Source organism: Branchiostoma lanceolatum, chromosome 16, assembly GCF_035083965.1.
Source record: "Branchiostoma lanceolatum isolate klBraLanc5 chromosome 16, klBraLanc5.hap2, whole genome shotgun sequence".
Lineage (NCBI taxonomy): Eukaryota > Metazoa > Chordata > Leptocardii > Amphioxiformes > Branchiostomatidae > Branchiostoma > Branchiostoma lanceolatum.
The window spans coordinates 2,030,816-2,056,328 of record NC_089737.1 but is presented as its reverse complement, the minus strand read 5'-3'; the positions used below and the strand labels follow the sequence as shown (position 1 = coordinate 2,056,328).

Here is a 25,513-nt window from a genome sequence, read left to right as displayed (position 1 = left end):
CTATACATAGTGATGTTCATAAACTTGTATTTCCCTTACCACAAAAGCTGCGGATGTTATCTTTGAGACGTAGGTACCTTTAGGAAAAGGTGAACACACCTGGACATATATTATGCTAATGAGGACCTCATTTGCATAATTTATGCAGAAACTTGTATTTCCTTACCGTAAAAACTGTAGATGTCAGATTTGAGATGTAGGCACCTTTCAGAAAAGTGGACACACCTGGCCATGAATAATGCTAATGAGGACCTCATTTGCATAATTTATGCATAAACTTGTATTTCCCTTACTGTAAAAGCTGCAGATGTTATCTTTGAGATGTAGGTACTTTTAGGAAAGGTGAACACACCTGGACATAAATTATGCTAATGAGGACCTCATTTGCATAATTTATGCAGAAACTTGTATTTCCCTTACCGTAAAAGCTGTAGATGTCAGATTTGAGATGTAGGCACCTTTCAGAAAAGTGGACACACCTGGCCATGAATAATGCTAATGAGGACCTCATTTGCATAATTTATGCATAAACTTGTATTTCCCTTACCGTAAAAGCTGCGGATGTCATCTTTAAGATGTAGGTACCTTTAGGAAAGGTGAATGCACCTGGACACAAATTATGCTAATTAGGACTCCATTTGCATAATTTATGCAGAAACTTGTATTCCTCTTACCGTAAAAGCTGCAGATGTTATATTTGATATGTAGGTACCTTCAGGAAAGGTGAACACACCTGGCCATGAATTATGCTAATGAGGGCCTCATTTGCATAATTTATGAATAAACTTGTATTTTCCTTGTATTTCCCTTACCGTAAAAGCTGCGGATGTCATATTGAAGATGTGGGTACCTTTAAGAAAGGTGAAAGCACCGGGACATAAATTATGCTAATGAGGACCTCATTTGCATGCATTATGCAGAAACTTGTATTTCCCTTACCGTTAAAGCTGCAGATGTCATATTTGAGATCTAGGTACTTTTAGGAAAGCTGAACACACCTGGCCTTGAATTATGCTAATTAGGACCTCATTTGCATAATTTATGCATAAACGTGTATTTTCCTTACCGTAAAAGCTATGGATGTCATCTGAGATGTAGGTACCATTAGGAAAGGTCAGAAAACCTGGCCATAAATTATGCTAATGAGGACTTTGTTTGCATAATTTATGCATAAACTTGAATTTTCCTTACCGTTAAAGCTACGGATGTCATATTTGAGTTGTAGGTACCTTTAGGAAAGGTGAATACACCTGGCCATAAATTATGATAATGTGGACCTCATGTGCATGATTTAGGCATAAACTTGTATTTCCCTTACCGTGAAAACTACGGATGTCATATTTGAGATGTAGGTACCATTAGGAAAGGTCAGAAAACCTGGCCATGAATTATGCTAATGAGGGCTTCGTTTGCATAGCATGATTTATGCAGAAACCTCATAATACCTTACAGTCAATGCTAAGGATGTCATATTCGAGGTGTAGGTAATGGGAGGGGAATATCCTGCATTTTCCCGAAAATGTTGCCATTCTAGTGTGACTTGTGACTGGAAGTGGTTGCCTGTGCCAGGTGGTTGCTTGCCAAGGATGAATTGTTTATAAGAAATAATATGCTACATAGAATTAAATTGACCAATTATGCTGCTCGAAAAATTAACGTTTAACATTGACTTTGAGTGGGCCAGCTACAATCAGTGTGAATTAAGATAGAGTGGCTTGCTACGCCTCACAGAAAAAGGCATGCACTGATACAGACGCTCATCCATGTGTGATAGGATCTTTGAATGCTTGAGGCTTTCCCAAGTGGGACCCATGGCCCACCACAGGACAAGGGGATGATTACATGCTTCTAAGAGCTTGTAAAGGGAGATTGAAGAATTCCTGCCTTCATGAGCAGATATAGGGGAGGGGAAGTACTGTTGGTTTAACCCCAAAATGTCCCTCTTCCTGCTAGAGTGTTTTCCATCTTCTTCAAGTGGTCCAGGGGACACTCCATTTCTTAAGTTCATTGAGAATGGATTCTGAAGCACCGTCTCCTTTTCTTTGAACTTGAGAAATGAGTGCTCTATTTGTGCACACTTCTTAAAATTTTGATATGTTGCATTCCTATGCTTGGATTTTTTCCTTGCAAGCACTTTTCACTTGAAAGTAACATAAAAGAAATATTAATTTTCCATTTGAATGTAACACATTACAATCTAAAACAGAAGAAACAACAACAGCTAACTCTTTTCAAAGTAACTTCCATATTCCTGTATGGAACTGTTAAGAGACCACAAAGTCCTGATGCATTGCAGCTTGCCAGTCTTAGACCACAGAGTGATATTGAAATGTTTCAACAAAATGCAGAAGTGGTCCATACTAATGAACAATGTTAGTGAGGAATGGCCATGTGTGTGTATGTGTGTGTGTGCGTGTATGTATGACATGTGTGTGTGTGTGTGTGCATGTGTGTGTATGTGCATATGTGTGTTTATTGTTTGTGTGTGTGTGTGTGTGTGTGTGTATGTATGTGAGTGTGTGTGTGTGTGTGTGTGTGTGTGTGTGTGTGTGTGTGTGTGTGTGTGTGTGTGTGTGTGCTTTCAGGTTAAGAATAACTCAGCTTGCCCATAGCAGATGGTACATGTCTGTAGTCAGCAGTAGAAAGCAGTGTTACTGAGGCAAACAAGCCTGTGTCACTCTCACAAGTGCACTGCACTCTACACAGATGTCACAGCATTACTCTAGACATTTACATGCAGTGTAGTGTTTGTAAACTACCAGTGAGTGCTAATTGCACAGGTGTGTCAACTGGAGATAATTCTTACCTGTAGCTCCTGTGTAATCCTTGTAGATTACAGTATGAGGAAAACTGGATGGCAGAAAAGTTGAAGGCCTTTCCTTGATTTTGATTAAGTAAGATTAACCTTAGAAATAGAGCTTTGAAATACATTTTCCCAACAAAACAGTCCATAGAGTTTCTTTTTTAGGACAATACAACATTTAGAGATGACAGACTTCACCCCCTTACCCTTGTAACCCTCTTGGTCCCTTAGACAAGGACAGCACTGATGATGTAATGTACCAATGCTGCATCATATATTGGGAATCACAGAAACATTAATAACAATTAAGCAGACAGACACACAGATAGACAAGCCAAAAGAAAAACAACCTTGGGGTGAAATATTAATTTTCTCCAACATTTCTGAAAATCCCCTCTGATGTCCTTCTTGGTTTATCTCTTTAAATTCCTCACTAAATTTTCTAAAAGTGTAAAATGATTCCCTGTAGTCTTCTGTAATCTTAAGTCAACATTTACTGATTCAGCCCTCCTCCCCTATTATTACAAGAGATAACAGATGTGCTTATCTCATCTGTAGACCAAACAACTACACGCTTTAGTCTTTAGTTGAAGGTTAACCAAGAAAACAAGAAGATAATCTAACTTAAGTTCATATCTTCTTCAGAATCTTAAAATTTAGATTTTTCCTTTGTCAAGGTCCATGGAAGCTTTGAACCATAAAGGATTCTCTACTTTCAGGACTGAAAGTAAATAAGCTAATTTTCTATGTTTCATTAGAACTCTAGAATGAAAATGGTCAAAGAATTTCAAAGTAAAACAGGATTTTGACTTGATTTCACAGACGTGTTGGGACTGAAACAAGCCCATGTTTTGGCAGCCGATGATTCAGTGTTTTCCCTTTCCTGCTGTGACTTTTCTAGGCCCATGGTTTACCTCAATGTCATACCTGGCCTGTGGTTTATTTTGGTTCCATGCCTTATCTACCGTCCCTGGTTACTCCCTGTACCACCCTGCTCCTAACTCACCACACTCAGGGGTGAACCACTGGATATGTGACAGCCACTGCATGCTATACATAAGAAAGTATATAAAGAATGTCTAGATGTTAGAAATTCTGCCAATAATTGTTAAAGCCTATTCTCATCCCATACTGCTCACTCTTGTTTTACTAGGTAGATTAGCCTTATGGAACTGTAGTACCAGTAGATGCCATACTTTGAACCTTGTGCAATTGTTGTGCAATAAAGTTATCATTATTATGTCACTGACTCAGGGATGAGAATGGCATGCTTGGAAAGGAAGGAAAGAAGTTTTCTCATCAATTCAACCGAGTATCAGATAGCGAGTTCTAGGACTTCATCTAACATTGTCTAAGAGTGTGAAGGCATGACACACAGAATCGCAGGTTTAAATAAACGTCATAATGATTGTAATTTATTCCAAATGACGTATAGGTACCAATGGGAATTTTCAAATTGGTAAGAAAAATGCAATTTTTTACTTGGACTTTCTTTAGTATTGCAAATCCGTGAGAAAGAGCTGACCTTATTGTTGCTTTTAGGTAGTAGAATTAGGTAATATATATGCTTTACAAGATTTTAATTGGCAGAAAAGATTTGATTGTACAAATGATTCTGCATTTTCTAAACATCAGGGATCGACCAGTACGTAGCATGGACTAACACCTCCTGTGATGATTCTTGGTTTGCCCCGGATGTTGGTAAGCCTAGCTTGGCAGTCTTCCCAACACTGCCTCACATTGCTCATATCCAACCCAACATGGCATCTGACAAACCACTTATATGGTGACAGACAGGTCTAACAGAGAAATTTGAACAGTCAGGGTTGATCCAGTTCTAGCTTTTGGGAACATATTTTCTCAATGTTCTTAAGCAGGAGGGGTTATGCAATGTGTGTGTACCGGTACAGAAGTGTCCAGAAAGTCTCTACTTTTAAAACAAGGTCACATACCAGGGGGCCCAAAATCGACCTTGACCTTTGTCTCCCCAACACCTACCCACATACCAAATGTCATAATCCATCAAGAGGTTCTTCAGTTATGCTGACTACAATAGTACGGAAACGCAAACACACACAGACAGACACACACACACACAGACACACACACATCCAAAACTATATCTCCATTTCTCATGGAGAAAATAAGGAAGAGTTAGTAGGAATGTAGAGTGGAACTCGTTGCCACCAAGAAATGTAGAGTAGAACTCATTGCTACCAAGTACAGTTGTTGCATCCTAATTGGATTGCTTCAAACAATGCTTGTATCAAGATATGCAAAGGTTAGGTTACGGTGGCAGGTTGTTCAGTGTAATATAACCAGCTGCTGCCACACTGCGTGCCTGCAAACCTGGTGTGTTAAGCTGAAGGGCAGTTATACATGTACCAGTTATACAGATATAGATACAGGAGAAGTTTGTATATCCATGCTTTTTATTTCTAAGTAGACATTTGAATCTGGTGGTAAAAAGATGTGAGAAACAGGCTGTTTGTGCCTGAGTAGTAAAGGTCTTTATTCACAACCACATAATTATTGGTAAGACCCGATGTTTCGATGACCGTCTGTCATCTTCTTCAGGGCATATTACTTTACTATTCAGTCATTCACCAACATGATGAAATTATTTACGGATGTTTGTGTCTGTTTGATACAGGAGACAACACCACGTCTGCACGACCGGCGGTGCGCCGCGCCTGCCGTGTACCGTGTCCACAGAACTGTGAGCTCGGGGAGTGGCAGAACTGGTCGCCCTGTACCAAGAGCTGCGGGACAGGTAACTCTAACTTTCTTTAGGATCTTCACTATTCAAATGCTAAGAAGTATATCTTGTAGGTTTTCCTCAAAGGATCACTTGACTGGATTTCAGAAAGTTTTGGACTAAGTAACATGTGATGTGTCTACCTTGAACAGTCAAACTTATCAGAGATGCAAGTAGAAAAATGAAAGAGTTTAGCATAAACCTTGAATATAGTATATGAAAAAGTACATGTAACTTTAATTTTGAACTCAGTGTCTAAATCAATTGTATAATAAAGATGTGTAAAGCAATTGTATAATCAAGATAAAAGCAATTGTATCATCAAGATATATCTAAAGCAATTAGATTTATTATGATTGAGATGATTGATTGAAAGACTAGTAAGCCATTAATTTTGAATCAATGGTAAGACACCTGTTCATGTTGTTAACCCTACAGGAGGACTGAAGTTACGTTTCCGTGAGGTCCTGATCCCGCCGGCGCACGGTGGCGAGGAGTGCGATGGGCAGGTGCAGACGCGGGAGTGTGAGCCTGTGGACTGCTCCTGGTGGCACACAGGTGCGAGGACAGCGTCTTTTGGGGAGGAATTCTACAAAAAAATATACAGTCAAATCTGTACAGATGACTAAGGACCAACTGGCCATTTTTTCATTGTCTCTTAAAAATTTTCCCCATTGACACAAGCATTAAGAATCCTGTCCATAGTGACCATCTGTCCACATAGGACCAGATTCTATAGGTCCCTTTGAGTGTCCCCTGAGTGGTCTTCTTGGGTAGGTTTGACTGTATATCATTAGGTGAACTCCAACTCATAGAGATTTGTGATTGTCTCTGATTTGTCATTGCACTGAGTCTGATAAAATGTACGTTGTATTTGTGGCTAGCTTTGTATTCTCATGCCATTAGTTCTGTTCCTTTGTACTGGGAGTTCTGCTGTCTGAAAGCAACACATAAATATAGATGATAATGCTATCATGTGTAACCTCCATCCGCTGGGTTACATAAATTTGCCACTTTGAAAAACAGTGGGTCTGAGATATCTCTAGTGCAGCATCCCCCAGGTATGCACATTTTAGATAAGCAGGTCTGGAGTGCATTATAGTGGGTGATGTTTTGGAAGTCTGTTTGGATGCATCTTTTTTGGCGCTGGAATTATTTACCCTGGTGGAATCATGTTGGCAGATGCTACATCACAGTTCTGAAAGAAATGTGGATTTGAACCCATGTCCTCCAGGTCGGTGGAGCAAGTGTTTCCTGGACTTTGGGTTGGACCAGCCATGTGGCACTGGGTCTCAGATCAGGGTCATGTACTGTAAGAGCGCGCTGGACGAAGTTCTTCCTCGGGAAAACTGCTCCCACATTCAGGAACCACACCGCGAGAATAACTGCAAGGTAATCTGTTGACAAGACTTGTCTATTCAAATCTGTAAAGGTATTTTAACAAACATACTTTTGGGGATTTTTTCTGCACTCCTGTTGATCAAGACCAGGACCCGTCCCTCCCTCCCAGGATGGAAATTTGCTTGCTAGGACGGACAGATATTTCACACCGTCCGTCAAAAATCTCAGTTTCATGACATGAAATTGATGAAAATGTATTTTTGTAAGCTTAAAATGACAGATTCAACAACGTAAGTTAACAACATGGCTCCCAAACAATGAGTGGGATGGAAACAAATTCAAAGCTGAAGACATTCCTGATCAAGACCAAGTAGTGTTTTCACTGCAGGAAGTTGGAATCTACATTGTGTACATACTGTACTGGTACATGTATATGTAATGTCTCTGTGAATATTCCAGGTTCCGTGCCCTGGGGACTGTGTGGTGTCGGAGTGGTCAGACTGGGGACATTGCTCAGTGTCCTGCGGCGTGAAAGGAGGATTCCAGACACGTATCAGACAAGTTCTAGGTATGGCACGCAACTTGACATTAGAGTTGTTTGGATACAGTCAACCTTGTACAAGTGACCACCTTCACATAAGGACCATCTGGCCGCTTTTTGATGGATTCCAGACTCGTATTAGTTCTAGGTATGACAAGCACCTGCAGTACTCAAAAGAAGATAGAAGAAGAACTGTATTGCTCAACAATTGTAACGTGTACAATGTATGGCAATTTGTAGATACATAACAATCGACTATTTCTAATATTAAACAATTTCACAAAGAGTACTTTTAATATCATTCATCTTTGAAAAAAAGGCTCAAGGGATCCTCTTATATCCAAAAAACTTGTAAAATTTCTTATAGATGATTGAATTTTCAAGTCTACTCACAGCTTACTCCAGAAATGACACAGAGTGTTTGCCTGCGGACGAGTTGGACCAGAGATGGGTGTGTAAGGGCTTAAGGACATTGTGACTATTTGCCATAATAAAATCTCTTATTAAATTCTGCCAACAGCTTACTCCAGAAATGACACAGAGTGTCTGCCTGCGGACGAGCTGGTGCAGAGACGGATGTGTAACCAGCAGGTTCCGTGCAGCACGTACCTGTGGCAGGTGGGACCGTGGGGCAAGTGTCAGTCCTTCAACCAATCCTGCGGTGATGACAGCGGTGTCCAGACGCGACCGGTGTACTGCGGGAAAGACACGGGTGGGTTGAGTTGAACTCTTATTACCACCATGAAAAATGGAGATAATGTTTATTGGCATGTCCCTGTGTGTATGTGTGTGTGTGTGCATGTGTGTGTGTGTGTGTATGTGTGTGTGTGTGTGTGTGTGTGTGTGTGTGTGTGTGTGTTTGCTTGCATGTGTGTTTGCTTGTTTGTGTTTCTGGATATATTTGTGGTCAGCCTACCTTAAGACCCTCTGAATAAATTGTGATGATATTTGGTATGTGGGTAGGAGATGGGAAGACAAAGGCCAAAGTCAAGTTTGGGTCCCCTGGTCTGTGACCTTGATACTGCAGCAGAACTGCAAGTTTTTTAGGGTTTTGTCCTGGACTTGTTGAGTATGCAGAAAGTCATGAGTGCTGAACTAAATAGATATTGTTTGCAACATTAATTTTTACCTCCATGAAAAAGGGAGGTATACTTTTTACTCAGTTTGCGTGCCTGTGTGCGTGCATGTCCGGCGCAATAACTTAAGAACCTGTGGATGGATTGTGATGATATTTGGTATGTGGGTAGGTCTTGTGAACCTGCTGGTCAAGGTTGATTTTGGGCCTCTTGGTGGCTGACCTTGGTACTGAAGCAGAACTTCCATTTTTTATATCTTTGGTCCTGGACATGCTGTGGTCTTGTTGTAAAAGTTTTTGATGTGGAAGAGATGTAATTGCTCTATCTCATATATTTTGCATGTGCTTGCTAATACTATCCATTACTGACTCCAATCTGTAGGAACTGCAGTAGATGAGGAACTGTGTGATGCGGACTCCAAGCCCTCCAGACAGCAGGCCTGCTCAGTACCCTGTCCAGAGGACTGCATGCTCAGTAAATTCAGCGGCTGGTCTGAGTGCAGCCAAACGTGTGGAGACACAGCCTACAAATTCAAGTATGCCAAATTATTTATTGTTACCTAGCAATTTTCAACATTGCAAGTTTAGCAATTCTATTTGTCAAAATTAGCATTTACATATAGCTTGATAGATTTGCATTCTCTTAAAGGTGCTAGCTGTTATGTTTGTATAAACTTTTTGACTTGTACAGTACCTATGTGAAAATGAATCCGCCCGGGACGGTCCGGACCGGTTCGGAAGCAGTCCAGACCGCACACCCACGCCCACCCAGTCCGGGCCGTGAGCCTCCCAGTTCGGACGCCCACGCGGTGAACCATCATTAAGTGGTTCGGCGCGTTAGGTAGTTCAGGACCGCCCGGACGTTTTGGGCACCGTAAACACTTAGAAAATAATTGGCGGCGCCTGGCCAATTTTTTCTAAGTCCCTTAATGAGATCTAGCCGTGCGGCAGCGCCCCCTTCCGTACGCAAAGCGCAGCGATAAGAACAACAAGAGGTCAAGTCGGCAGGTTGCTACAAGTAGTCGAGATCGCTGTGTAGAATACCGTGACTCGCAGAAAAGGTCAAAAATTATTTTAGTGCTGCGGGCAACTGTTTCAAGATATCGCTCAAGACCTTCGTTCTCCACATTTTGTCGAGATATTTCATGTCTTCCAAACGTGACCGATCTACTCTGGATACCATTACGTGCAACCCAACAGAGCGACAAGCTGAGAGCGGGCGAACATAAACATCAACTGGCACTCAATCACCCTGTGGCAATTCCCCGCGGGATCTGCTAATCGAAAACATTTCTCTATCCTAAATCAACTAAATAGCAGGGTAGGGTAGGGTAGAAAAAAAAGAAACTGACCCGTCTTCTACGTATAACCGACTTTATCTTTAAAATGCTGTTCAATTTCCCGCTTTGGAGCTGTTTTGAGTTGCTGTTTGAAGAATCTGCTACGCCGCGATCACGTCCTGCAATCAGTGGAACCGCTGTGACAAGGCGCCAGGCAAGCCCCGCCCCGTTGTTATCACATTATTTGTCACGTCAGAGTTCACTTTCCGGATAAAACTGACTGCAAATTAGGTGGAAATTGCTGTCGATTTGTCACTGAGTCTGTGACGAGGTTTAGCAAAGAGGCGAGCATATCTTATCCCTCCGTTCAACCTCCTTGGTTCAACCGACGGGAGCCAAAAGACCACATCAACCCGCTGAAACACGCACGGCCTGTCAGTTACGTTCTCTGCGATCTGCCCCACAGCACAACAAAATAAAACGAATGTTGCGTGTGCAGAATGTCGAGAGGGTCCAGAATTGCAAAATATATTCACGGCGGTCGGTTGCAGGCCCAATCAAAAGGAAGAAGTTGTTCCTCCCCGTTTATAATCCCCCGCGGTCTGCAAGCCAGGGAGGAGCGCCGCGCCTTTGATCAGGAATTTCGCCGCGGGCTTTCATCGGCTTGTCAAGTATGCAAATGAGCCAAGACATGACGTAGCAAGCTCCGATTTCCCCCGAGCACAAGTCGGCCTGGACCGATGTGCCTCAGATTTCCGACAATTCCCATATTTAGAAAACTCGACTGGGTTAGGTAGACGTCATCTTCGGCTGGAGGACAAATGACGTCCTGTAGATATTTGTTCCTCTACTTACAATAGATGACTTAGATTCCTTCACTGTACGGTTGACAAACTTGAGTTTACGGCTACCTTTGTTTCAGTTTTCTAACGATAGGAATATAAATATGTATACAATGTAGTTTCATGTAGTTATAAGAAAATTATGAAACTCTTCTCAGCTATTAAAAGTTATTGTTTTTTTGTGTAGTCCTTTAGGTCCTACTGCACTGAGACGTTTTATCTGGTCACTATCGAAATGCTGAGAGAAGGTAGAATACAGTCATAAATGTAAAATATTTTGTTCGGCGATGTGGTTTATAATTTATTTGTATTTCACGTTCTATCAGAAAGCCAGAAAAAAACGTAGCTAGAACGGCTATTTCATTTCTTGTATATAATCTAATAAACGTCACGGCCGTGTCTTACTTGTACAGTCAAACCTGTCTATAGCGGTCACTCAAGGGACTGGCCAAAACTGGCCGCTAAGGACAGGTGGCCGCTATGGAGAAAATGTTGATTAATTGACCACGAGTGACACATGTTTTCAGTACCCACTGAGATACATTTTTTTAATTCACCGTACATGGTAAGGCTATTTTAGACATTCGATTCTTGTCCTTCGCAGTAAAATGCCACCTAGTTAGTTTAGAACAAAATATATGTTGCTCAGTTGCCACTTACTGTTAGTTTTCGACCGTTTTCAAACATAAAATCGTGGCGACAATTTTCCTTGTCTGTTGTTGTTTGCTTGTCACGATCGGCTTCTACCATTGTGCTAATAGGGTAATGAGAGGAAGGTCGCTCTTTTGAGGGCTTTTTTCTGTTACGAAAATTGCAACAGCCCAAATTATACATCATAGTAATGTTATCCATATTTAGTTTGAGGCTTTTGGTTAAGTAATTATCCTCAGTGATAGTTTGCAGCAAAATAAATTTAACACACTATACCTCCGCAACAGTGGTGTCTTTCGATGACCTTTATGCTGCTCCGCCATTTTGAAAATCGTGTTTGGGCACATTTTCGGATGAATTCCCGGGGAAAACGGAAATATGTGGCCGATATTGAAACAATTCGCGAACTTAGCGCATCAGATACATGTGCGGGCTGTATTTTCCAAAAACTACCGTAATTTTTGCCCAGTCCAAATGCACAGAAATAGTCAAATATGCTACGATGTACAAACGCAAGCCATGTGAAGAAAAACTTCAGTTCGCGTCAAACCATGGATCCTATATAATGTCTTTGGGATAATCTAACAAAGATAAAACATTCTTGTTTTCTTTATCATTATTATCCTGTCAAGTTGAGTTCACATAAACTTGATAACTGCATTAAAAAAATGAAGATTTTGAACCCGGCGTGTGGTGGCGATGCGGCTTCCACCGGCGCACATTGCCCGTTATCGGCAGTGTTACTGTACTCGCGGGACCGAAAATCGTCTGGCCGCGACCGCGTTGGACAGGTGGCCGCTATAGCCTAATTCTTAATGCTTATGTCAATGGGAAAAATCCAAGGGACCGACAAAAAGTGACCACTATGGGCAGGTGGCCGCTATGCAAAGGTGACCGCTAATACAGGTTTGACTGTACACTTGAACGGTAACTGCTGTTACTAAATTTGGCCACCTTAGCGAACAAGAACTGGAGCGATATGACTTGATCTGTTGAACGATCTGAGTAGCTGACTTCACCAACCAACTGAAACATTTTCGGAACTACGTTGTTGCGTTTTAGGCCGTTTTCTTTATTCATGTCCTCCCGACAGCCGCTTTTAGGGGGTGCAATACCCCCATGGCTAAGGTTTCTTCCAAGCCACCAACCGATGTTGTGCATTTTTCGAAAATCATCCTGTAAAATCCTGACTGAGGGTAAAATTTTGAGAACGAACCATATGTACGAGGCAAATTTTCTTACCGTCTACTTAATCGCCCTAGCTATTTTCTTTCGCTTCATTTATATCGTTTTAAAATCATCCTCCGTCGCTGATATCGGAGTCACTCCACACTAACCTGATCTGGCCTTCTTGTCCACACGAAGCCGTCATCGCCGGCCCGTGATCGATGACAGGGAGAACACCCCCAAATGAGTGTCTTTGACACTTGGGTGTTCATTGAGATGTCCATATCCGCTACACGCGTCCCTGAAAGGAGAATCCTGTGCTCTCTCCTATTGATCGACTTACCATTCTAAGGTCCAAGGGTGTCAGGTTACCGGGGCTCTTGCGCGCGTGATCTTGTGGAGTCTGAGGCTACTATAAACATCTTAAACAAGATCATAACAGTTTATTGCAAATATTGCAAAATTTTCTTAGAGTATTTATTCCATTCGTAATTTTCAGAGCTACACAAAGTCAGGATCAAAGCAATGGCCAGATGGATTAAGTGAAACCTATGTCCTTGGTAAAACCAAAGTTCTTGTACATCCAAAACTCCTTTCGATTGATCGAATTGTCCGGAATGGTGTTTTCCAGTAAGGACATTTAGATCGTATATACCAAACACAAACCATGATGGTGGCAGCTGTATGTGTCTTCAAACATTTTACTTCATTATTCAAGGAGTTCATTGCAAATCCTAAGGCTGCGTATTTGACTGTAAAGGCACCGAGAGTACATGCGTACACAAACATGCTAAGATATTAGGCGACAACATAGCAGGTGATTTTTCATCAAACAACTTATAGAGGAAAATGGAAATATCATTCATCTCCATGACTTAGAATTCATGGAATGATAGTAAATGTCTAAATGAATAGCTAGTCTTTCAAGTTCTGAGCGGAAATGAACGTCCCAGCAACTTCACGACACTCGACAGTTTACCGTACACACGAGCAAGTTTACTACTGTACGGGCGCGCTGTTTGTTCCGCAATGCCATATGCATACGGCTTGGCACGGACTTCTCAAAAACCTGATCAAAGTCAGAAAAATGAATTAAGACCTTCACTGAACATTTTTGTCATACTCGGGGCTTAAGTAGTCAGATCAAAACTAAAAAATGTTGAAAGTAGATAGATACGAAATAAACAATCATTAGATACATTGAAAATAGTCGGCAAAGGCAAAAGGTTATGAATTCAAAATGAAGCAAACTAGCCGCATGCCCTCAGCATCAAATATCTAACTGAAAGTACTGCAGTTAGATCTAGGCGTCTGACCAGGACACTGAAAACTGATTTACTTGACATTACGCCCGGGCGCAGTGGCCGGCAGGGTGATGGCGATCTCCGGTCACGCCACGGTGCTCCCCGAACCGTCCGGACTGCTAGTTCGGGACCGGCAATTATTCTAATTTTCGGCGGGTGTGAAGCAGGAGAGACTGGCCTGTCTCCCCTGAGGAAACCATGTGGAATTCCAGCACTTGCACTAACTGCATTGCGCGTGCGTCGCGGTCTTTTCAATTCAAAACTGTATCTTGTTAACCGTTTCGTGCTGTCCGGTCTGATTGTCGCCGCGTTTTTAGCTTTGCACTAAGGCTAACAGTACTGAGGCTAGCAGTATAATGGATAAGACGTGTCATAGGAGAGTTTGTACCCCGTCATTGTGGCTCAGGATACGTCAAGGTGACATTAGGAGATGGAAACAGTCTGGAAACACAAAGGTTTGTGTGGAATGTTGTGACGCCGTCCCACCCATCTTGCCGAAGGTCCAGTGAACTACCAAGATCCCCTCCTGTTGGATAAACATGGTAAGAAACTCTGTTTTATATTGTGAAAGAGTCCTACCGAGTATGAGATGATAGTTGGATGTCTTCAACTTGGATATGAAACAAAATCACAGTTTCCTGGATACTGTAGAATTTACATTTTGGCCTACTTCGGGGAAGGGGACACGAGGGGGGGGGGTGTTATGCAGATGTTTTGGCGCCCATAAGTTTCGTCAAGGAGTTATTGGTTTCGTGAAGAGACGATGATTGCTTCTTGCATCGAACAGAAAGATTATGTTCGTTAACGTTGGCCAAGGAAATCTAATTGTGTTGGGTGTGCCGATGCCAGAAATACAACCTCAATAAGAAGAAAAAAAAATCGTCAATCGAAGAGAACGTTGCTCTGATATGATAAAGTTTTTTCTGTCCCTTTTCGGGTGTTTGATTTCGAATACAATCATTAAAAAATCAACGGTACCTTCCGTGGTCAAAACTGATTATTTTCAATAACCTGACATTGCACCAAATTAAGCAGTTTCTTGCCAAATCACCGCCGATCTATAGTCGGTAGACCGTCTTGACCCCTGCTGTGAAGTCATATTTTCATGACTTGGGGCTCTCCTTCTTATCACCAAGCAGATGTATGTTTCGGCACGTTTTTGTACGTCCTTGAACATGTGGCACATTTTTGTCGTTAGCAATCGCCCTCGAGATTCCGTTAGTTGCTGAAAACAGTAGTAATATGATTCCATAAGGACATACTCGCCGAGAAAATACGTTTTAAGATACTGTACAAGAAACATATTTACTTATGTGTAAAATCGACCATCTGTGCTTGTGTATACTAAATGAAGTACAGAAAAGCTGAGTAAAAGAAAGCTGAAACGATGTCCTTACTGTGACCCTTACACTTGGCCTGGTATTGGAATGAATGACTTACAGATTATTACAGACCACATAAATGTAAATGCAACCGAAAACATATTGCAGGCAATGTTACCTCACCCCTGCAATTATATTGTAACGACGCAACTCTATTATGATCGTACAAAACATATCCATATACACCAATGAACAGATAGTTCAATGAACAGATAGTTTTAGATGCACGAGGAAGTTTACGAATCTATATTCTTCTTAGTTCCTTTTGACTTTTCGGTACATAGAACAAAGCATGAACCAAATCAATTTTTGTCCACGCTTTATACAATTCAAATGAACCACTGAGCAAACATAAACGTTCCGTGACATTTTTCTAAAAACCAGATTACAGTTACAGATAATGAGAAACTAGTAAATCGCATAACTTCCTCCACCCCGTAAAATGAAATTTCGCCCCAACAACAATGGTTGTTTGATTCCCGCAATATGTCCAAAACCATTTGTATGTTAATCTATGCCGTAACCTATTTCACGAGATGTTCGTTAACTTCGTACTTTAACTGACATAGAAATCTGACGCCACCGGAGGTCTACAATATGTCTTCCCATAGGGATTCTTTTTTAGCAGATTTTTACACCCTCTTTGTCCTGCTGTAAAAACTATAGTAGAAATTCAGTAATTCTAGCACGCTCTTGTCAGCTCAAAGGTGGCGGACTTTTGTGATTTATTGCGCATTCTCCCATCCCCTCCAAAAACCAAAGTGCGACATGTTGATCCCCAACCTACCGTAAACAGTCTGCCTGTCTCGTTGGGAAGTGACTTGCGGTTACGACAGTGTCAGGTCACTTCCACTGAAAGGGGACTCGGCTGCCCCCGATATCGGGGTTGGGAGGGAAACTTTTTGCCTGAATGGCGGGTTGACGGTCGCATGTGTGGTATGACACGGCCGCAGTATGCCGACAACGAAGTGATTAGCCATTCATCAGTCTGTCTATCTTTTTGGATCGTGTCATGAGAGCACCCGGGTCACTCTTGTCAATAGTCGCCAGAGCGTAAAATTCCCTGTACATGTGTATATGCAAGTGGTATATTAACCTCCTTGGTATATGGAAACGCAACTACACAAAGACAGTATGACCCCCAGTGGTGATGTGGTTGTCGGTAACGCAACACAGTCGAGTGACAGTGATGGACAGCCGCGCGCCTTTGATATTCAAAAGTGGGCCCGCGCGCGCTGGGCGTGGCCACATGCTCGCGAATTATGTACATCTCATGGTTTGATTTTCTTGTTTTCCCCGGAATTTCTACAACTAGCTTGTGGGGAAATGGCGGGAGCCACATCAAGAAAGTACTAGTAGTATGAGGACATTATTCTCAGTAATAGTCTAGGCAATGTATGTGCAAACTGTGACAAAAAATAACACATGTGGAACGTGATAAATAAACAATAACGTAACTTACTTGTATGTGGAGCGGACTAGTTGGCGGCTGCCCCAAAGGACCGGGAGACTTCAATCAACCAGGGAGAGTTTAATTCATACATAGGGGACAGCACACATCAAAGTTTATGTTACTTTAGATCTCCTGGAGTTATCTTTTATAATACTTGATTTGCAGTTACAGTATAACAATTTAAACACGATTCTTTTATACGATGAAGAGCAATACGTGTCATCAATAAAATATTTGCCGTTTCTATATGGATTCGCCTTCTTGTGGGGTCAATGAACTCTCGCCGCCGCTGGGATTACGTGCCAATGTCGGCATTAATAATGTTCGCTTGCTCTTTTCCGTCGGTCTGTTAGGAGATATGAAGAGGTTGCTAAATTCAACAATGTTAAATTTGCTGGATGATGAACTTATTGTAAATCTATATATTAGTCTTTCCCCCAAATGCACAAAGCAACCACAATTACGTTTAAAAAATGTCAACAAAAATCCAGCGATTTTTTTGGGCTACATTAGCTTGTGCTGGCGATCAAATGCTTCATTGGGTTTCGCAAATCATGTCACTTCAAGCCCTCCTTGATAGTTGGTCTATAGCCGCCGCAAAGATTCTTTCAATTTTGCAACGGCCGTCCGGCGGTTCAGACGGTCCGAACTCTGTAGACAGCGATCTCGACCTCATAACAGCTCCAATTTACGCATTCCACGGGGCACGGGCGTTCGGGGGCGTTCCGTTACCATAAAAATGGGTGGTTCGCGGTAGTCCGCAGACGTACGAACCGGCTCCCCGCGGCGTTCTGCGCGTCCTCAGACGGGTCGGGGTGATTTGTTGCTATGGGAACCGCCAGTTCGGGGGTCCCGCGACGCCGGTTCGGAGGTCCCGCGACGCCGGTTCGGAGGTCCCGCGACGCCGGTCCGGGCGGAGCCGAACCGGTTCGAACCACCCGCCGCTGGCAGCGCTACCGAACCGGTCCGAACCATGCCGTTCCGGACGTAGTCCGAACTAGTTCGGACCGCCAATCTGAACCACTTCAGGCCGTCCGAACCCGTTTGGACGGTTCAAGAACGTACGCCCCGCCCGACCGACCCGTCCCTCTCCCGAACTCTTAGGCGTTCGAACTGCCCGTCCGAACCGGTACGGACTGGTCCCGTACGGGCAAATTTTTACATAGGTACTTTCTTTATAGATGTACATTTAGATCTTTGATTGATTGTTGCAGTTGATTTTAATATGATTACATAAAGAAGGATATTTGTTGAAAAAAGTAACACTGTATTGCATAGTCTTTGTTTTAAGCTTCCAGCAGTAAGGTTGCTTGCATATGTACATTGTATATGAAGGTTGCATGAGGACTTTATACATTCATGACTGTTGCTTAAACACAGGACACAGAGGATCCTCAGAGTGGCAGCGAATGGTGGGAAAACTTGTCCCCCTCACAGCAAAGATGGTACGTTTTTTGTTGGGATTTTAACAGTTTCCCAGAATGAATTTTTCCAGTGTATCATATCTAACATCTATGATTATTGGCTTATTGAAACTATATTCGTATGACATGTTTATGAATGTTAAACATCCAGGTAAGCAAATAGAGTGGTACAATTTAAACATTACTACTGGACAAAATACGATAAAAATCGGACGTTTCGGGCGTCCATCCGACTGCCCTTTTTCAACGAGAAGAATGAAGTTTACCTACGGACAACTTAGGAACATTCTTGACGCATCCGTAGGTAAACTTCATTCTTCTTGTTGAAAAAGGGCAGTCGGATGGACGCCCGAAACGTCCGATTTTTATCGTATTTTGTCCAGTAGTAATGTTTAAATTGTACCACTCTATATTCGTATGACATTTGTATTTGATAGACTTGTGAAAGAGCAGTGTTTTCTTGATTCAAAAGAAACAACAAGTGGAATATACATGTAATCAAAGACACTATAGTCTGATGTGTAGCTCACGTACTAAAGTGCAAAGGAGTTCAGTGCAAGTCATGATCACACCCTTTTATATTAAATTTGTTGCAGTAATATCCTTGCTTGAGATTTTAATTCTATTTTCTTACATCTTTAATTTCCAGGTATCGTGACCAAGCGTCGTCGGTGTAAGAACCTCCCTCCGTGCTACACCTACGATTGGTCCCCGGAGCCGTGGAGCAAGTGTCAGGCTCTGTTTGGGAAGTGCGGGCCGGGTTATCAGACTCGCAAGGTGGACTGTGGGAGGAACGATGGCGTCACTGCTGACCATGGTAGGGCTCTTTGTCTTGACTTTGTCTAATTGTTTTCCTATTGGACTATCTAAAATTGTCTTCTGTCTGTTTTGCATATCAATGTATAGTTCACAGTTAACAACCTGCTGTTGAACTGTCTTGCTCACGGTCACTGACGAAAGGTATTGGATGCTACTTGAAAAGTCTGACCGTTTCCAAAATCATATCCAGTTGCTTGTCATGTGTAACTACTATTTGGCTTATCTTATTACCTGAATGTCTAACTTTCATCAACATACTTTGTAATAGTTTACAGTTACTGTATTATTTGTACATTTTTTCTATTTCTATATGATACTGGGCAAAGCCCTCCTCTGGGGCATCCATTGTTAGATAGCAAAAATAAAGTTAGTGTAGAATACTGCAAATTAGTTAGCAACGTCGTATTTCCTGACCAGTTCTCATTATATGTGCTATCCTTGTTTCCTGGCAAAATACCCTTCCAGCCATATTATACCAAGTTGCAGTTCTTGCTTTGGTGAGATTTCTAGAGACTTTGGGTAACGTAATGCTCTTTTGATTAGCGACTGAGAGTGTAACGTTCAATATTTTGGTTTCAGCGTTTAGTCTATTGCAGAAAAAAATTTAAGAAACATAGGGAATTCATATTTTGATTTGAACAAAAACATAGAATTTTTTACTTGACCATTAGCATTCTGAAGTAGCTGTTTGGCACCCCAATATGTAGTTGTTATAGGGTGAGGTAGCGGGGAGAAGGTTAAAGTTGTTTGATGTTTATCTAGGTGTCTGTGTTGAGAAGTTGCTGGCCAACCCACCTCCATCCCAGAAGCGCTGTTTCATCCCCTGCCCTGGAGACTGTGTGCTCTCTGATTGGTCAGACCATGGACCCTGTTCCCAGACGTGTGGGGACTTGCCGGGCACCATGGTCCGGACACGATACATCGTCAACTTGGGTAAGTATTTCCCTCAATAACACTACAAGTACCTTAGAAATCTACACGATAACTGAACACTGTTGCTTTCCTCAGGATGTTGTTGATAGCTGTAAAATTTCCCAGGATTGTTGTCTTTTCTTTTCTCATCCCTTTTATTAAGATTAGTTGCTAACTTCTAGAGTCATTGTATTCACTTTTTTGTCTCTAAATCCAATTTAGATTTTTCTTGGTAGATGCTTGAGTTAGTGAAGGTCTGTCATTGCTAACGCTGTCCATAGTACTGAACTGCCATCCAAGACATTACTGTATTTATATTTTCAGATAGTAACCATATTATTGTGCGAAAGTCATTTATTACATCTTTGTTGTTAAAACTAGACCCGTCCCAGACAGAGAAAGAGCAGTGCCCACACATTCAGGACAAGGACCTTGTTGAGCAGGCACCCTGCAACGGACAGCCCTGTCTGACGTATAACTGGGAAACGGGTCCTTGGAGGAGCTGCATCCCTCACAAAGATGGTAAGGGGAATAGAAAATAGTTCTGCATTTTTTCTGTCATAAAACTCAGGATTTAATATTCAAAAACATTTCAAGATTTCTTTTAGGTAATTTAGCCTTTCATTTTTAAGGTTTTATGTTCAAGTTCATGATTCCTGTTAAGACCCAAAATATGATACAAAACAAAGCCAAACCATATATAGAGCCAAGAACAAGCCAGGAAGCCAGCCAGAGGTAACAATCAGTGGGAGCGAAGTTAGGCTCACAAGGCTGGCATCCATGCCTTGTTGAAGAAATTCTGTACTAGTGATCACCTTTACAGAATGATCATCTGGCCAATATGTCAACTTCTGGTGGTCCCAAAATAATTTTTCTCATTGACAATCCTGTCTATAGTGTAGGTCAGTCATTTCTGACACTGTCCTTAGTACTGAACTGCCATCCAAAACATTACTGTATTGATATCTTCAGTCAGTACCGGAAAACATGGACCACCTGCAACATGACTAGATTGTATTGGTCCCCTGAGTTAGTTTTTGGTAGTTTTGACTTCAGCTAATCAGAATGATTTCTGAATGAAGACTTTTATTGCAAATTTTTGCCACACTGGGCCAAGTACAGGCTACAAGGAAACATGTAAGTGCATAGAATAGGGAAATTTGGTCTGTTACAGCCTATCCAGTGTATTTCTCTCTTTGCTTTATAACCCATATTCTATTACAAAATGGCATTCATCTATTCTATTCATTAATGTGACTTTATGATATTCCCAGCTGTGTGTGGGGTTGGGCTGCAGCATGCGGTGGTGCTGTGTGTGAGGAGTGATGGGCAGCAGGTGAAGTCTGACCTGTGCGACGAGCGACTCCGCCCCTTCTCCAGCCGGCCCTGCGACGCGCCCTGTCCCGTGGACTGTCAGGTCTCCGACTGGTCAGAGTGGAGTCTGTGCTCACACGTCTGTGGGTTAGGTAAGGGTGGTTGTTATTTAGGCCATGTTATTAATAACTTGATTTTACAATTGACATCCTGTAAAAACCTCCTATCTGATGATATAGTGAAATACGCAAAGTACTATAATTCACTTTATCTTCACAGTAGCAAAATTTCACAGTGTAAGGAAAATTGACATTTTCACTTAACTTTAACTTCACGGTGGTGGCAAGTGATTTACAGAACGGATGTGTGCAGGAATCATGAATAATTACAACAGGTTTTTCACGGTGATGATAACTTCACGGTACAGAGGACTGAGGTGACCTTGAAAACAGTGAACATAAAGTTACAGTGAAAGAAACAAGAATTACTGTAACAGTAACAGTTACTCAAGCAATGGCATGGATAGAATTTGGGAACGATCAGACATTGTAGACAGCATTCGCTGTCTATTGTCAGTGTCAGCTTACCGTTTCCAAATCTTAGTGAAATAATTTCATTGGATGGTTTATGTGCTGATTTCTGATGTCACTGACACATTGTAGGTACCAAGAACCGAGCGAGGGAAGTTGTGCGCCCTGCCCAACATGGCGGCCGTCCCTGCCCCGCCCTGCTGCAGACAACGACCTGCTCGCTAAGGTCATGTGAGGACCTGGAGTGGGAGGTGTCCGAGGTAGGAAGAATACATGTAGATGCCTGTAAATCATTCTTGGTGTATGATAACAAGTCATATTGCATGATACTCTCATTGACTTAAATAGCTTTAAAATGAGACTTTTCTTTTAGTTGAATTCTTTGTTTTACATGTCTACTGCATTTTCCTACACAGAGTTTTGCTGCCAGCCTATATAATATACCTTGGGGAGGCTCTGTTAAACCGGGCTGAGGTTTCCAGTTTTGTGGGCACAGCCTCTAACCAGCTGTCAGCCAATCAGAGAATCCGCTTTACCTAAAGAAAACAATTAGCCAATTCTCTGAGTGGCTGGCAGTTGGATAGAGGCTGCCCCCACAAAAGTTAAAATCTTAGGACGGTTTAGTATAGCCTCCCAAGGTATAGTATTGTATACTATGTTAGCTGTATACTGTCTTAATTTCAGAAAGATACAAAATGTAAAAGAAAAGATTCAGTTACTGTAGTTCCATTAAAACAGTTTTGTAAATTTGAAGTATTTTTTCTCCCCCCAGTGGAGTGCCTGTGCAGTGAGAGGGACATGTGGGGAGGGCTATCAAACCAGGACGTACCACTGTCCCCTGGGGGAGGGCTATTTCGAGGTGACCCAGTGTGAATGGAGCGCTCCTATCCCCCAGACTGTACGGATGTGTGATCTCCCATGTCCAGGTGAGAAAATGATAACTAAAACATAAGATTTGGAAACTTAAGATGTGTAATGTTAGGGTCAAACCGGCTGGTCTGTTGGCAGGAATGAAATTGATAAAATCAAGAAATATACATTAAGTATGGTCATGACTTATTTTTTAATGTTCTGTGTGGTTTGTTGTCTGTTATGTTATACTTCCTGCAAGGTTTGAAACTGTGATGCCAGCATTACATGGCTGTGATGTACCTGAAGCCTTGTACTGAAATGTTTGTGATGATATTATTTTCTTGCTGACCTCTCCACTGCAAATTCACGACGCTGCAAATATGCATTTGCAATATATTGCTATTGCAATACAGAATTGTTTTAACTGTGAACTTCTTTCCCCTTCTACCAAGAAAGTAAGTCCCTGTAAAAATAAATGAAAGACTTTTTACATGCAAGTCTCATATATCAATTGAAAGAGCAATCTTACCCTTGATTTTTTTTTATGGGAGCTGAAGATATACAATCATAACTGGTATTCTCTTTAATCATTGATCACAAATTCTATATTAATCATTCTACACTAGGTGACTGTGTTGTGTCATTCCTGCAAACTGTCCGTTTGTGCACCAATTTGAAAATGTGATCCTAGCAATTAGCATGCACACAAAGTGCGTTCAAATGATTATATTTAAGCCTGTGGGATACAAGTAGAAGCCCATGTGATAGCCCAAAATATCACCAGGTCCGGAACACCCATATCAAACATTATCACGGCCAAGGTATGACATAATGGGTCCCCCGAAAGTGCGAAATGGAACGAAATGGAACGAAATGGAACGAAATGGAACGAAATGGAACGAAATGGAATGAAATGGAACGAAATGGAACGAAATGGAACGAAATGGAACGAAATGGAACAAACTAAAACATATGTAACATTATGAAATGAAATACCAGTAGATAGCGAAATATAAGGAACGTTGTAACATTCACAGTAGACGGGAACAGGAAGCAAATACATAATATAACGTGTTTTATTTCTTGAATCTGTTTGATAATAGTAAATACAACGATTTTGCCGCGTTTGTGTGGCTAGATTCTTCCCTGAAAATGGGTGAAAAGTTATCCACCGCTCTTCCTTTGTGTTTACCAACGATCTGCAAATGAACTGCTGAAAATAGCAGGGAAAACAAGCAAACAGAACTGAGTATCGAAGTAAGGACTAGATTATACAGAAGTTGGTGGTAACATTGCATCTCGTAATTCAACAAGAGGGCATGAGGCAAGCGTAATCTTATTATTTATACAGCGTGTTTGCGTGTTGAAAATGGAGCCCCGCATGCAAATGAACCGCCAATGTTGCCAGCGCATCGGAACTGTGTACGTGGGCGTGCTACCGACAGGTTGAATCAAACTCCGACTTCCAAGTTTTATTGACATACGGTTTAGTCCATAACTAGTACGTAGCATATGCATATCTCCGCAACAACGATTTTTTTCAACCAATTGTTCGCATATGCTGGTTGGCTGTCGGAGAATGGACCCCTCCTCTAATGATATGCAAATGCAGCTCTGCGCTGCGTCACCAATGTAAAATTTCATACTCCATTCAACCACGGACGTGGGCTGAGAACTACCTCTGGAGATTTCTGCCGTTCCTTGTTCACGACAAAACAAAGGGAACGAGCAGGACATGTATTTCACAGTTCACACAACACGTAAACACGCTGTTTAAATAATGAAATTACGTTTGCCTCATGCCCTCTTGGTGAATTACGAGATGCAATGTTACCACCAACTTCTGTATAATCTAGTCCTTACTTCGATACTCAGTTCCGTTTGCTGGTTTTCCCTGCTATTTGCAGTAGTTCATTTGCAGTAAAATCAAGGAAGAGCGGCCGAGCGCTTTGCACGCGGCGCTCCCTTTTTCAGGGAAGAATCTAGCCACACAAACGCGGCAAAAACATTGTATTTGATATTATCAAATAGATTCAAGAAATAAAACATGTTATATTTGCTTCCTGTTCCGGTCTACTGTGAATGTTACAACGTTCCTTATATTTCGCTATCTACTGGTATTTCATTTCATAATGTTCCATTTCGTTCCATTTCGTTCCATTTCGTTCCATTTCGTTCCATTTCGTTCCATTTCGTTCCATTTCGTCCCATTTCGTTCCATTTCGTCCCATTTCGTTCCATTTCGCACTTTCAGGGGACCGGACATAATGAGATGATTTTATTTGTGATGATGTTTGAAGACAATTCTGTAATTATACCCTAGGTGACTGCGTTCTCTCGGAGTGGTCGGAATGGTCGGAATGTTCCCTGCCGTGCTCCGAGGGCGGTGGCTACAAGACGCGCAGCAGAGAGATGGTGCGGCGCCCAGTACCCGAGGGCAGGCAGTGCGGTAACACGACAGAGCGTGTGTCCTGCAAGACGGACTGCCAGCACGAGTACCGTGTACAGGTCTCCTCGTGGACGGGCTGCATGGTTCCGTCTGGCGATGTCTGTGGGAAAGGTCGGAGAGTGTTAATTTTCATTTCTGATAAACTGTTAAACTAATGACTAATTAACTGGTGAAAGTACCAACAACATGTACCATCTAATACCAGTTTAGAAAAGAACAAGAAATAGTTGTGCCCTCAAATACCTTAGTTTTGAAATGTGTACATTCCGCCATGTACAAATCAGCCATATTAAAGCAGTGAATTGGAAGGCCATGGTTGTTTTCCTGTTACATTTCACTACAAACCCAGCTCATTTATTTCTTTATGCTTCAGAATATTTGATAGATTACATAGATTGTGTTTCTTATATTTGTCAGGAGCTGCTCGATTTAGTTGTGATCTCTTCCTTTTGCAGGACACTGACATGTATGGATCTTAATGATAGTTGAAATGTTGGAATGTGTCTGCAAAATCAAGACATGATTTGATTCTTAGCTTCTTGGTGGATGTCCTAGGTACTGCAGCAGAACTTTCAATTTTGCTATCCCTAATGTTCTGGACAGTAGATATATGTAG

The 25,513-nt window shown here is 41.8% G+C and overlaps 1 protein-coding gene across 1 annotated transcript in view; it reads left to right on the top strand.

Moving 5' to 3' along the window:
• The first annotated feature begins 5,341 nt into the window (after positions 1-5,341).
• LOC136422141 (thrombospondin type-1 domain-containing protein 7A-like) overlaps positions 5,342-25,513 on the top strand; it is a 28,903-nt gene continuing 8,731 nt past the window's right edge. The window contains exons 1-14 of the mRNA XM_066409788.1: positions 5,342-5,576; positions 6,000-6,119; positions 6,796-6,953; positions 7,362-7,470; positions 7,964-8,155; positions 8,901-9,054; positions 17,978-18,042; positions 18,671-18,838; positions 19,603-19,773; positions 20,134-20,274; positions 21,027-21,218; positions 21,729-21,856; positions 22,369-22,522; positions 24,772-25,008. Coding sequence (XP_066265885.1) covers positions 5,357-5,576; positions 6,000-6,119; positions 6,796-6,953; positions 7,362-7,470; positions 7,964-8,155; positions 8,901-9,054; positions 17,978-18,042; positions 18,671-18,838; positions 19,603-19,773; positions 20,134-20,274; positions 21,027-21,218; positions 21,729-21,856; positions 22,369-22,522; positions 24,772-25,008 — 2,209 coding nt within the window. The 5' untranslated portion in view covers positions 5,342-5,356. The remainder of the gene's footprint in view (positions 5,577-5,999; positions 6,120-6,795; positions 6,954-7,361; positions 7,471-7,963; positions 8,156-8,900; positions 9,055-17,977; positions 18,043-18,670; positions 18,839-19,602; positions 19,774-20,133; positions 20,275-21,026; positions 21,219-21,728; positions 21,857-22,368; positions 22,523-24,771; positions 25,009-25,513) is intronic.